The 14,621-nt window shown below is 38.6% G+C and overlaps 1 protein-coding gene and 1 long non-coding RNA gene across 2 annotated transcripts in view; one reads left to right on the top strand and one right to left on the bottom strand.

Moving 5' to 3' along the window:
- LOC149647162 (uncharacterized) overlaps positions 1 to 14,621 on the top strand; it is a 319,264-nt gene that overhangs the window by 118,476 nt on the left and 186,167 nt on the right. The window lies entirely within an intron of this gene.
- LOC149647180 (uncharacterized) lies at positions 1,804 to 14,032 on the bottom strand. Its single transcript, XM_089850283.1, has 9 exons — positions 13,359 to 14,032; positions 13,197 to 13,303; positions 12,140 to 12,237; positions 6,743 to 6,845; positions 6,083 to 6,244; positions 5,911 to 6,031; positions 4,159 to 4,427; positions 3,795 to 4,087; positions 1,804 to 2,114 (listed from the first exon to the last, which is right to left on the bottom strand). The coding sequence occupies exons 2-9, from the start codon at positions 13,242 to 13,244 to the stop codon at positions 1,892 to 1,894; spliced, it is 1,317 nt and encodes a 438-aa protein (XP_089706409.1). The 5' UTR covers positions 13,245 to 13,303; positions 13,359 to 14,032; the 3' UTR covers positions 1,804 to 1,891.

Below are 14,621 nucleotides of genomic sequence, written 5' to 3'. Positions count from 1 at the left end.
TGGGATATACAAAAACAACGCCCAAAAGATGGTGGTGTTAGAAGCCAATGAATACAGATTGGTGTTCATGTGGAATGGACAATTGACTAGTGAGATGAAGTAATAGTGGTCAGTTGAATTGTGGATAACCTCAAGTTTTGAATTTTCCGGGAACTGTGAATGCGGTCCGGAAATAGCGAACACATTTGCTTCGATTCGGAAACTGCGAACGCGGTCCCCTGGGGTGTAAGTCAATAACAACAGCCAGACAGACAGACAGACAGACACACACGTCGAAATTAGAACCTCTCCGTGACATACGTCACTCGGAGAGGTAAAAATTGTGCTAAACCGGAAGTGTGTAAGTTATTGCGCGTGGGCGCTAAAAAATGGGATAACTATTTCTTTGGGAGTTAAGCGGTGTATGAATCCGCTGAGCTTTACGGCGAAACTTTCAAGTTACGGGCTTTTTAACCAGTTTCGTACTTCGGGTTATTATGAACTCCTGCTTTAACGTGTCAAGATGCAGTTGTAAGATATTAATGTTGTACCTTTTAAAATAACTAAATGTACTTGTAATTGCTTCTGTGTACAGTTGTTCAGTATATGATTAAAAACTACCATATGTAACGTAACGAAAATAAGTATGGCTCTAGATTTCACACGTACGTTTCCACCAACAAAGGTGTTGCTTTTTGAAAATGGCTAGTTTAGTTGTCTCTATTGGTTGGAACACGGTGAAGATGAATTCTTTCGTTTTTCAGTCCATTGTGATACTAGAAAAGGTTCTCCACCGCCCCATAAACCTTTTCTAGATATGTTTGAATTAATATAACGATTTACTAACAGATACGTCACTGGCGGGTCTAAATTTTCTTTAACTAAGTGTTCGAGGTAAAATACTTCAACTATTATAGCTTTTTAATTATTTAAAATGGTTTTTTTGATGTTAGCTTCGACAAAGGTTTAAGTTTCTGTGTCTCTATTTAGTGTTTCTTCGAGTGTATACTTTGGATGATTGCACCACAAGGAGATAATCAACATCAAGGAGATATTTTTGCCAGCCTACGAATGAGGGTATTGTGTGTCAGGTTCTCGCTGAAGAACGTCTCATCCCGAGGGTTCATAAGTTAACAACCCAAGACGAAGCCGAACGTATTTACTGTAGAGTAAACCGCAGTTGAACAACCAAAGTTTTTCTCTCCTAACATATTTTTTCCGCATCAACTAAAGTTTGCTACGGAAAGTTGGGTCCCCCTAAAAAATTTTCACCCCTCCCGAAAACGCACGGGACTTCAATTTTTGGATTGGAGGTTTGCTTTGTTCCTCTACTCGGCAAATAGATTTCATTTCTTAAATGGTTTTTCTATAATATGAATTTCGAATTTTGCTTTATCTTTAATCTCGTTAGCTAATGCTTCTAATTTATACATTATGTTTAATTAAATACCGTCTTAAAAAATATTAGCACGCCACACGATACGCCGTCGCCGTATGAACCCTCCACTCAGCCTGTTTAGCCCCGCCTGTTTTACTTCACTCTCCACCGCTGTGGAGCGCTGCTTCAAAAACTCGTACTCGGTCTTGGCCGAGATTTTAGAAGTTTTTCTCTCTATCACCCGAGCTCGGTTGGAAACATAAAAAATCTCAACGTCACAACTTTCAGAACTAGAGGCCAAGGTGAAATGTCTGAGATATGACCTTGATGTTAGATTATTCTCCTTGTGATATTGGCAATACATGTTTGGTGAGTATCGAGTTCCATTGTAAATGGAAAATATGCTCATCATAAACTGAAACAAAAAAGAACTTAGATGTTCTATATTTAGAAGAAAAAATATTCCAAAATATTTACATGTATTTTTCATTTAATACATTGAAAACCCAGTGTATTTGTGTCGTTGAGTAACGTTTAGTTTGTTGTCAGGAATTTATAGATTTCAGCGAAGCAAACGACGAAGGATAAGCTCAGGCCTACTGTCCACATAATCAAGGGAAAGTAGATATTAACAATGGTTAAACTAGCGTAGTCCTTCAGTTTCGGACTTGCAAATGTCCCCATACAATACGGGCTTTTCACTTTTGAGAGACTGAGATCTTCGTTAATAATTCCTCCTTCGAAATAGTACGATGTCCTAAAAACATTTGTAATATAGTAAACCGTTGAATGTTGTAGTATAGTAAAACTATTTCGCTTTGTCGCCAATAGATTCCCAGTGAGTCACTTCTATGTAACTAATAGGGGAAGATACGAGTGAAACGATGCATTGCGTCTCGCTTTTGGGCGAAGGAAAATTGTGTCGACCACATAAATTGTGGACTAACTGAGCTGTTGTTTGACAAAACGAACCTTTGTAAGCTTTGTTTATGCAAACGAATCAATAATCAACATGTTAATGACTGAAGAGGTAAGACATTTTCAGGAGTAAATGTGTTTATATCACTAGGGATCCATGTAATTTTCGAAGCAGGAATAGAGAACAGAATAATTAAGTCCACGAATTCCTTCCCCGGGACGGGGGTATGAAATGAGAGGCAGGTCATAGCGAAAGAGTTAAAAAGAAACTACTTAATTTTCGCCATCCCCGTCATCAAAACGTAGTTTAAGTTATCCAATAAGATAATTTGAAATTTTCTTTACGTGTTGAAGGGGTTGCATGGCTATGAGTCGATGAGTCGAGGTGAAGTGAAGGCTAACCGTTCTCCATTCCTGCTTCTAAGATTACATGAATCCCTGATATCACACATTCAAAAGCCTATTAGTATGTATTAATAACAAGTTGGGAAAACCAAAATATTACCTCTCCGTGTCAAGAAGATTATATAAACTTAAAGTATCCAATGAAAACGTTATTATGTTTCTGAGTTGGGGTTTCCCATTTTTGTTGTTGTTTTGAAAAATATATCGCAATGCACGGGCCTTGATAGATATAGGAGGCAATGAATGAAATATATCACAATGCACGGGCCTTGATAGATATAAGAGGCAATGAAGGAAATATATCGCATGCACGGGCCTTGGTAGATATAGGAGGCAATGATAATCTCTCTCTTTGCACCAGAGGTTTATCTTTAATATTTAAATAAATATAATTATTTTTAATTATTTTAATCTTCAATAATTAACATTAATAATAGTTAAATCGTTTAAAATAAAGTTATACCTATTATCTTCTCAAACTTTGCTAATATTGACGTTTAAAGTTAAGGGTACCCCTCTTGCCCGCTTTTTTCAAATTTGGGGTATATATACGATTCGTTTCCATTATAATAGTAAGGAAAAAGCGCAATTGCGAAAACCTTTGGTGGCGATCCCACCTTAGGGAGGCTAGACGTTTCTCGTAACCCTAGCTGATCGCCGCGTATATCCTAAAACCAAACGATGATAATGGAGTAGAAGCCAATGATACAGATTGGTGTCTATGTGGAATAGACGGAAGACCAGTGGATGGTGGTGTTAGAAGCCAGTGTAAGTGCAGACTGGTGTCAATGTGGGATTGACAAAGAGCAGAAGATGGTGGTGATTAGAAGCCAGTAAGAACAGACTGGTGTCCGTGTGGGATGGACAAAGACCAGAAGATGGTGGTGTGAGAACTCAAGTAGAGGAGCCATTTCCGTGACTGTGAAAGCAGTTCGGAAATGGCGAACACGTTTGCTCCGATACGCAAACTGCGAACGCGGTCACGTGGGTGTAACAACGGACAGACAGACAGACACACAGACAGACACACACACAGACAGACACACACACAGACACGGCCGTTACAGAACCTCTCCTGGACTACGTCACACGGAGAGGTAAAAATGGTTATTACAAAAGACTCCATCTGGCTGATAAAGAAGAAGCGTTGTAATGTTTCCTTATGAGAAGGCCTGACAACATGGAGAGAGCGTTGTCTTTGGAGAAATGAATTAGCGCATCGGGGTTATCACATTTCTGGAAAGCCTCGAAGGCGGCGTAAATAGTGTTCTCATCCATGATTAGAACTGTCTTTCCGGAGACCAAATTTCCGAACTCATCTTCTGGGTCCATATTTGAAAAAGAGTAAATTCCGTCAAGCCGAGTAATTTGATCCATAATTGCCATCTTTATTGAGCTCGTATTGTCCTAAACGAACAGTCAAATACTACAATGATAAATCTCTTAAAATGAACTAAAATCGTGGTTTTCGTGGTTACCATAAAATCGTAGTGTATGGATGTTTCAGCCGGTATTCTAATTATGGTGTTGGTATATTTAAGTAGATCAAGCAACGTGTCAAAGTATTGAAGAGTGTCGGGCATTGCGAGAACGGACAAGAGAATCGAAGAGAAGAAGGATGAGATGCAGAACAATCCGAGAATCCATAAAGTCCAGAACACTCGATCGAATGAAAGTTGCACTTTCACTCTGTTTTCTAAAATCATAAGAGCTCTTGAATTAAGTGACTTTGAGAGCTGAACTTTATCTAAGGCAGATAAACAATTAAAGAGTAAGTAAAGACATTTTCCTGGAAAGGTTAATTCCTTCATTTTTGGTAAATATGAAGTGAAAAATGTTCATTTCAAAAGTTTTATAAAAATCTGACGAGCGGTTATTGAATTATAATGAAAACAAAACGAGATTTAGAAAAGGCACCTTTTGTAAACATTGAACACGTGCAATATAGATCTGACGTCAAGAGAGGTGGCTCCGTTGTTGGCTCGTATAATGCATTGGTTTGTTATGGGAAGGCGTGTCTAATTCAGTCCCTCTAAGATAATATTTCTGACTGGATACTACCAAATACTACCGCGGCTAGTGAAAAACTCCCAGACCACTTCGGTTTCCTACTAAACCTCAAAGGAGACTGGCTGCACTGGCAGTCTAGCACTATCAGTAGGAGGCGAGATACTAACTGGTGGGAAAATATGGAAAGAAAAGTATCAAATTTACTACTATCAGAGCGGTCTAAATCCTTAAGCTATGACGTCAGACAGCAGAGACAAATTCAATAAAAACTGTGAATTTTCCTTTAACATTACGGAAGGGTGTCAAGTCATATCTACAAGGGCCTACCGGTCCTGTAGAATTCTATTTGGCGGCAATTTAGCACCTCTTTTTTTATCAATATTTGAAGTTAATTTTTAAATGTTTAGAGGTGGATTTTTGGTGAAAATTTATTTTATTCTGAATGAGGACGTTGAAATCTATAGAAATGTATGATTTTTATAGAAATTTAAGAAATAGTCAAAATGTCTTTACTTACTCTTTAAGCTTTTGCTATTTAATTGCATATCTGAGTCAAGTAGGAGAGAATTAAGTTAGCCTTTCTCTTAGACGATATTTACCCCAATGTTACACTAATATTTATCTTATCCTAAGACCATTAAACACAGATGGACTGGAAAAATTATAAGCAGCTAAAACCCCTTTTCTTCTAATGGCATCGCCTGTAAACGCCCCTAGCGGTAGAGTCCCGGAACTTAATTCGACTCACAAGCCTTATCTGGCCTTATGTTATGGCTATGCTTTGAGTCGAAAAGGTTTCAATATTGGTCGCGGCGTGGCGCTAGAAAGGCGCTGCCCTAAAAGAACCACGCGCCACCCGTATCTCCATTCCAGTCCGTCTGTGTTTAATGGTTTCAGTCTTATCTTAGTAATAACCTTAATAACAAGCTTTGACCATACTTTCTGCAAGGAAGATGGAGATAGGGAAGTTTGGTCAGTATAGGAATCTCTCTTCACGAAATGTAGCAGGTCACATGACTTATATTCGGCGTTAGTTTGAACCGTGCAGGATCGAAGCACAAAACGGCCAGACGGCCTATCCTCAGCACAATACTCGAGAAAAGTGCGGCGCGTGCGCACATGCACATCCACGCCGAAAACGGGATTTTTGGGTGTTACACGAAACTTTCCTATCTCCATCTTCCTTGCTTTCTGTCACAAAGCCTTAGTCAAACTCAAACCTTTCATCAACAGCATTCCGAATAAGTTTAAGAAGTGATCGAAAACGTTCAATTTGAAGCGCCGCGTTGTCGACAGACAAAGAGAAATCATCAACATCAAAATGAGCAAAGACAACCAGACCTAAATAAACAAACCTTAATATTGGAATCACCTTTTCGTAAACTTAATTACCCTTTTATCGAAAATTTCGATTAGTTTAAAAGTGTTGGACAAGCGATTGGTTGGTCCCGAAGAAACGACCTTGAAGTCTAGTTGAATAATGCTGGTTGTATAATCCAGAAACGGTAATGCTTCGTATCTCATTTCATCGTTTGTTATTGAGAAATCACATGCCTAAATTCACGGACAAATAAGTTTATAATTTAAGTTTGAGAAAAGTTATTGCTAAAGTATATGATATTTGAACCATTTCTCTTGCTATTGAATTTCGAGAACCTTTATCTTCAATTAGGTCAAAGTTACCAAAATAGCATGGATCATATACAGCGGGCTTACATTATGTCATAAGTTTATAATATATCTTCCAAAAGTATGACACTACCTATACTTCGTAATGCTACTGGGAGACTTACAGCTCGAGATAACTAGTTCGAGAACGACAGAAGCGAGAATTGAAGTCCTACACTCGGTGGTTAATATGCAGTACTTCCATCTAGGTCCTATTTAGTCTGCATTAGTAAGCCTTTGACAGCGCCTCACCAGGCGTCGCTTTACCTCGAATCTATGACCTACGTCACTTCATGACAAGCTCTTAGTAACCAGTGACAAACTTATGGAACAAATCTTACGAACGTATGATTATATTCATTGAATTCAAAAGGGCAATGTTACGTTTCTAACAAAAAAGCCCATCAGTCCTGTGGCATTATCCGGACTCAGAACTCGTCCAAAGTCTGCGTACGCATCCGTTACCAGAAGGTCTTTCTCCACAGGGCTGTGTTTAAAACAGATTAAAAAGAGAATTAAAACAAGTTGGGAAAACCAAAATATTACCTCTCCGAGTCAAGAGGTCTACTACTACAAACTTATTTACCTAGATATGGAATTATTTCTCTTTTTTGAAGTAAACATTTACGAAATATTGAAGCAGTATTCCAAGCATAGCGAATAATACAGTAAAGCAGACGACATTTTACATCCAATAAGGATAAATCTTGGACACATGGAAATCAGTCAATGGGGAAAAGATCAGGAAATGAAGTCTACGCTTTAGCTGTTTACCGTATATTCTGATAGCTACATTCACAACTGGTTTGCAGTGTAAACACTATCGTCTCGTCTCACCTCAACAATATTCTTAGTTTGCCAACATGAATGTTAATGTTAAATAACACCAAAGCTAAATTGTAGCTAGACGCACTAATAGTCAATGCGCACCATAAAGAGAATAAAAAGTCTGTAGCTACTACCCGTTTACCATTAGCCCTTTTACTATTCGAATTGCCACCATGATCTTTTCTTCTATTATAAAATCTTAACCTGATTATTTAATAGTGTATTTAACTTTCGGCTCACACTGAACCGTTGATGTCTCTTCATTTCAGACACGAAAATCAAAGCCACAAGTTTACTTCACCTCAGGCCTCAATTATTTACTCTTTGGTTCACTAAGCCTATTGCGGATGATACTTAATATACCCGCCGGAGTCTAGGTCTTAGTTTTCTTCATGAAATCACTAAACCAGGGATTATTCTATATACAGATGTAGTATAGCTTAAGTAATATATAAACAGCCATTTCAAATAACAATATTAAAAACAAGTTGGGAAAACCAAAATATTACCTCTCCGAGTCAAGAGGTGTACTACTACAAACTTATTTACCTAGAAGTAAAAATTTACGAAATATTGAAGCAGTATTCCAAACATAGCGAATGTACAGTAAAGCAGACGACATTTTACATCCAATAAGGATAAATCTTGGACACATGGAAATCAGTCAATGGGGAAAAGAACAGGAAATGAAGTCTACGCTTCAGCTGATTACCCTATATTCTGATATCTACATTCACAACTGGTTTGCAGTGTAAACTCTATCGTCTCGTCAAACCTCAACAATATTCTTAGTTTGCCAACATGAATGTTAACGTTAAATAACACCAAAGCTAAATTGTAGCTAGACGCACTAATAGTCAATGCGCACCATAAAGAGAATAATAAGTCTGTCTGTAGCTACTACCCGTTTACCATTAGCCCCTTTACTAATCTAATTGCCAACATGATCTTTTCTTCCATTATAAAATCTTAACCTGATTATTCAAGAGTGTATTTAACTTTCGGCTCACTCTGAACCGTTGATGTCTCTTCATTTCAGACACGAAAATCAAAGCCAAAAGTTTAATTCACCCCAGGCCTCAATTATTTACTCTTTGTTTCACTAAGCCTATTGCGCATAATACTTGTTATACCCGCCGGAGTCTAGGTCTTAGTTTTCTTCATGAAACCACTAAACCAAGGATTATTCTATATACAGATGTAGTATAGCTTAAGCAATATATAAACAGCCATTTCAAATAACAATATTAAAAAAAATCTTTGGAATATCAAAATGAAACAGAGCTTTAAAGCTACAAAAGTACTAAATGAATTATAATTACGAAAAATGCTTCCACATATTCACTTTATATTATGGAAAAAGAGAATATTAAGGTTCTGTATGATTTCTTAACACATCAACACAAGGCTAACTGCTAACGCGACGCACTAGTGTAACAATGGACGGACACACACAGACAAAAACATAGACTGCTTTTTAACTCTTTCCGTATTAATTTTGAGTTGAGAAACAAGATTATCTTAAATATTAAAATAAATATAATTAATATTAAATATTTTCTTCGTCACTTGTTTGCCTTATTGAGCGTTACATCGTTTTGATAAAGAACAATTAAACATTCTTGAGAGATTTGACTAATATTGGCGTTTGAAATGAGGCATACGCCGGTTGCTTCGCCTTACCCAAATAGGTAGTATATAAGGGTGTCGAACTACAGCTAAAAGCAAGAACAACCGCAATTGCGAAAACCTTTGGTGGACAACCCACCCTAGGGAGGCTAGACGTTTCTCGTAACCCTAGCTGATCGCCGCGAATGTCTTAACCAAACGATGAAGATGGAGTTAGAAGCCAATGAGACAGATTGGTGTCTATGTGGAATAGACGGAAGACCAGTAGATGGTGGTGTTTAGAAACCAGTATGTACAGACTGGTGTCCAAGTGGGATGGAACAAGACCAGAAGATGGTGGTGATTAGAAGCCAGTATGTACGGACTGGTGTCCAAGTGGAATGGACGAAGACCAGAAGATGGTGGTGATTAGAAGCCAGTATATACAGACTGGTGTCCATGTGGGATGGACGATGACAGAAAGATGGTGGTGATTAGAAGCCAGTAAGTACAGACTGGTGTCCGTGTGGGATGGACAAAGACCAGAAGATGGTGGTGTGAAAACTCAAGTAGAGGAGCCATTTCCGTGACTGTGAAAGCAGTTCGGAAATGGCGAACACGTTTGCTCCGATTTGGAAACTGCGAACGCGGTCACGTGGGTGTAACAACAGACACACACACAAACACACACACAAACACACACACAAACAGACACACACGATCGTTACAGAACCTCTCCGTGACATACGTCACTCGGAGAGGTAAAAATCTTTGGAATATCAAAATGAAACAAAGCTTTAAAGCTACAAAAGTACTAAATGCATCATAATTACGAAAAATACTTCCACATATTCACTTTATATTATGGAACAAAGACCAGAAGATGGTGGTGTGAGAACTCAAGTAGAGGAGCCATTTCCGTGACTGTGAATGCAGTTCGGAAATGGCGAAGACGTTTGCTCCGATTTGGAAACTGCGAACGCGGTCACGTGGGTGTAACAACAGACAGACAGACAGACAGACACACACGATCGTTACAAAACCTCTCCGTGACATACGTCACTCGGAGAGGTAAAAAGTGTATTTAACTTTCGGCTCACTCTGAACCGTTAATGTCTCTGTATTACAGAAACGAAAACCAAACCCAAGCGTTAACTTTTTGGTTCACTAGGCCTATTGACAAACAAAAATTTATTTGACCAATATAGTTGCGTTCTTCTTGAAATCACTTTAGAAAGAATTATGCTATAAACAGATGTAGTATAGCTTAAGTAATATATAAACATCGATTTCAAATAATAATAATTAAAAATATTCTTGGGATATCAAAATGAAACAGAGCTTTATAGCTACAAAATCACTAAACGCATCGAAATTACGAACAATATTTCCAAATATTAATTATACATTATGAGAAAACCAAATTTTAAGGTTTTGTAGGATTTCTTTCCACAAAACAAAGCGAACTGCTAACGCGGTGCACTAACGGACGGACACACACAGACTAAAACATAGGCTGCTTCTTAACTCTTTCCGTTTTAATTTTGAGTTGAGAAACTAGATTATCTTGAATATTAAAATAAATATAATTAATATTAAATATTTTCTTCGTTAGTTGTTCGCCTTATTGAGCGTTACATCGCGTTTATAAAGAACAATTAGACATTCTTGAGAGACCTGACTAATATTGGCGTTTGAAATGAAGCATACTCCGGTTGCATTACCTTATTCAAATAGGTAGTATATAAGGGTGTCGAACTACAGCAAGAACAACCGCAATTGCGAAAACCTTTGGTGGACAACCCACCTTAGGGAGGCTAGACGTTTCTCGTAACCCTAGCTGATCGCCGCGAATGTCTTAAACCCAACGATGACGATGGAGTAGAAGCCAGGTGTACAGACTGGTGTCCAAGTGGAATGGACGAAGACCAGAAGATGGTGGTGATTAGAAGCCAGGTGTACAGACTGGTGTCCAAGTGGAATGGACGAAGACCAGAAGATGGTGGTGATTAGAAGCCAGTATGTACAGACTGGTGTCCGTGTGGAATGGACGAAGACCAGAAGATGGTGGTGATTAGAAGCCAGGTGTACAGACTGGTGTCCATGTGGGATGGACGAAGACCAAAAGATGGTGGTGATTAGAAGCCAGTATGTACAGACTGGTGTCCATGTGGGGTGGACGAAGACCAAAAGATGGTGGTGATTAGAATCCAGTATGTACAGACTGGTGTCCAAGTGGAATGGACGAAGACCAGAAGATGGTGGTGATTAGAAGCCAGTATGTACAGACTGGTGTCCGTGTGGAATGGGCAAAGACCAGAAGATGGTGGTGATTAGAAGCCAGTATGTACAGACTGGTGTCCGTGTGGAATGGACAACGACCAGAAGATGGTGGTGTGAGAACTCAAGTAAGGAGCCATTTCCGTGACTGTGAAAGCAGTTCGGAAATGGCGAACACGTTTGCTCCGATTTGGAAACTGCGAACGCGGTCACGTGGGTGTAACAACAGACAGACAGACAGACAGACACACACGTCGAAATTAGAACCTCTCCGTGACATACGTCACTCGGAGAGGTAAAAAATTCATTTAAATAAAAAGAGGCATTATATGATACGATATACAAAAATACAGGGTGTTTCTGATAGGTCTGCTGGGGGGATGTTTTTTGGGCGATTGTGAGTCGAAAATGTAATTTCTATCTCCAGTTTTCCGTCAGGGGCACTATTGTTTTCGAGTGATGATTTGAGTGTTTTAGGGATGACCCCTTAATTAAATTTGAAATCATTGTCTTTCAGTGCCTTAATTACTCCAATCTTCAATTGAAAACAGTAGTAGTCGGCAAAATGACTTGGAAATTTCCCAAAGAACATCCATCTTAATTTATGCCTGACTTATCAGGTATAACCTCTATATAGACAGATCGTATTATATGGCAAGTTTGGCACAAATACTGTCTAGTGTTCTTCGGGGTGACAAGCATTGAAAAACGCACTGACATGTAAGAGAAAATGCACTGTTTCTTAATTAAGAACTCTCCCCGGAAAGCATTAATATTGCAAAATTAATATTGAACCTCAAACTAAGCTCAAATCAAATTGTTTTCCATTTAAATATCATATTTTTGTGTAATATTTACTCATGATATTAATCATTACGTAATGTTTACTCATGATATTAAAATCCCTATTTTGAAACTGATAAATGGGTTCCAAATGGACGACTCTTAATTAAAAAGGTTCATTATGGTATAGGCCCTAGAAAGTTAACCAAAATTTATTTTATTTCAAATAAAGTCCCTCTCTTATTGTAGAAACAGGTGCAATAGATATAATTTGAAATTTACGTAATTCCAATCTTTTCGATAATGGCATTGAAAAGGGGTCCAAAAAGTCCCTCAACCTTAAATCCAGAATAGAAGTCAACACTCATCCAAAATGGAATCTATCAAGAAAAAATGTTTAAGCGATCAAACTCTTTATGCAAAATTTCAAAATAATCTTTAAGATTCTCAAAAAATTCTTTTTTAACCGAGTGGGTTTTACAAAACCAATACATTCCTAAACACGGCATAGAAGAAGAAATACGTTAGAAAAAGCAAATTTTCTTTCACATATATTAGTTAACCGAGCTTTTAGAAAGCTTGATCGGCTTGTCTTGTGAACAGCAATACAACATATCTTATTTAAAACCAGAAGTAGGATAATGGACTAGAAGGGCTCTAGCATTGGTAATAGATCCTGGCACTGTTGAACAAATTTGAGGATTCTATGCAGCTTCCATCGCGCCTACACTAGAGAGAAAAAATTGGTCGAGTTCCAAAAAAAAATTTCCTACCCCCTTCCCCTCAACCTTAAGCCGCGAAACACGGACGCGGGTGTTTTAATCTAGTTTGGCAGTCTACCGCCGCGAGCGTCTCACATTTTGGAGGGAAAATTCAGAAACCACTACCAGAGGGCCAACTGTTGGTGCGTTATCAATAATATTCACTTTCGCCGAGTGAAGAATTTGGTTAACTCGATACTTCTAGTCCCTTATCCTACTTCTGTTAAAACGGATAGAACTTTTTCTTGAATTAATCCGACCACATACTATGGGGCATTTTACTAAGTGTTTTAACAGTACATGATGAGCGTTTTAAAACATGTCATAAATAGACCAATTCGAATATTACATGCAGAGAAACAAGCTTCCAGGGGCAAGCCGCCATTCTGAATAATTTCCCTCACGCCAGGAGACATCGCTAGAGGCATGACCGGCTTTGCTAGCCTCTAACATGCAGTGAACTTGGGCTGCCCTCTAGTGGTGTTTCGTGACGGGAGAGAAATTATTCAGAATGGCGGCTTGCCCCTGGAAGTTTGTTTCTCTGCATGTCATATTCGAATTGGTCTATTGAAGCTTACTGGAGACATGCAGAAACGAGGTGATATTCCTGAGAAATTCATTTCCATGAAATTTTAGGTTTAACATCACAAGCAAAGGCAGAACCCTTCCACAATCGTCTTTAGTTCTAAACTAAAGTATGTTAGTTTTATGATGGAATCAGTAGGAGAAGGTACACTCACTTGTTTAAGCTTTGGATATTTCTGTGAGGAACTACGTCGTCGATAATATGGTTGTGCGAAGCTGCAAACTAATTTTAAAAAACTATGAAATGCATATATAGTTTTCTATAAGTAGCCTCTATGAAATACGGAAATGTGTGGCGCCTGTCTGTAGTTATTTCCGTAACCATAGCAATTTCAGCTAAGCCTTAGCTGAAAGAATAGAAATCTGTTCATTTCGTGATAAAAAAGTTCTTGAACCTAAGTTGATATTAATGTTTTCGGATTCTTAAAGCTTGGTTCCCACTCGTCAGAAAAATACCAACGGAAATGACTCCCCCTATGGAAGAAATTTGAAGGTAGTACTCCTTCGGTTGGTCGTTCACGCTACTATCAAATTTTGAGTTTAGTGGGAGATATTATTGGGTCACGTGATAGATTTCAGTGGTTTCCAGAGAGCGTAAACTGACGCATTTATTTTCTTTCTGGGGGACATTGTTACCAAAAAGCCTTGGCCAACTTTAGTTGTAACAGCTAATAGAAACACAATCATAAATGCCGGCCGTGGATCAATCCCAGGTACGCATACGCTCTTGAAAGGTATGACGTCATTAGTCCGATTAATTTCATTGGCTTAGACACCGGCGTAACGCCGAACACGACGGAAAATATTTAACAGAAGCTATGCCTCGCCGAATGGAGGCGTTAAAAAATCCGGTCAAACCCTTTTCTTACACGATTCCGAGTGGGAATCTAGCTTAACAGAGAAAAGCACTTTGATAATGGCTTAAATTGCCCTAAAAGCCCCTAAAGCGATGAAGTTAGTTTTCATCGTAGGTACAATAAGTAGGCCAATATTTCGCTCGATTTTATTTTGGTAAATTGATTCGTCGATAATAATGGTTGGGAAAGTTCTTTATTGGTTTCCATTAAGTATGGTTTTCACTTGGCGTAAATCACGACGTTTTCGCCCAACGTCTAGCCAGGGAGGAGAGACTTGAGAGGGAGTGTTGATCTCATGCTAAAAAACGTCATACAAATGGTAAGAGGGGAAAAAAAGTGAGGGTAGGAATTTCTATCTCCGATCCACGATTTTAGCTAACGCGCTGGCGCGAGTGACGTCGTTTACTACCGCCAGGGAGGAGAGACTCAACAACACTTCTTATAGTTCACCATGACGGATATTCAAAAACAACCTTCCAGTTCAAAGCCAGTTTTTAAATTTAACGCATGCGCGCGGTCACCGCGACGAGTGGCAGAGCAGCGCCGGAGAAAAACGAGTTT

The sequence above is a fragment of the Phalangium opilio genome, unplaced genomic scaffold, assembly GCF_054372755.1.
Source record: "Phalangium opilio isolate 3A_F unplaced genomic scaffold, DU_Popi_V2 ptg000089l_1, whole genome shotgun sequence".
In the NCBI taxonomy this organism is placed as follows: domain Eukaryota; kingdom Metazoa; phylum Arthropoda; class Arachnida; order Opiliones; family Phalangiidae; genus Phalangium; species Phalangium opilio.
Note: the sequence above shows the minus strand (reverse complement) of the source record. Positions and strands in the feature narration are given on the sequence as shown.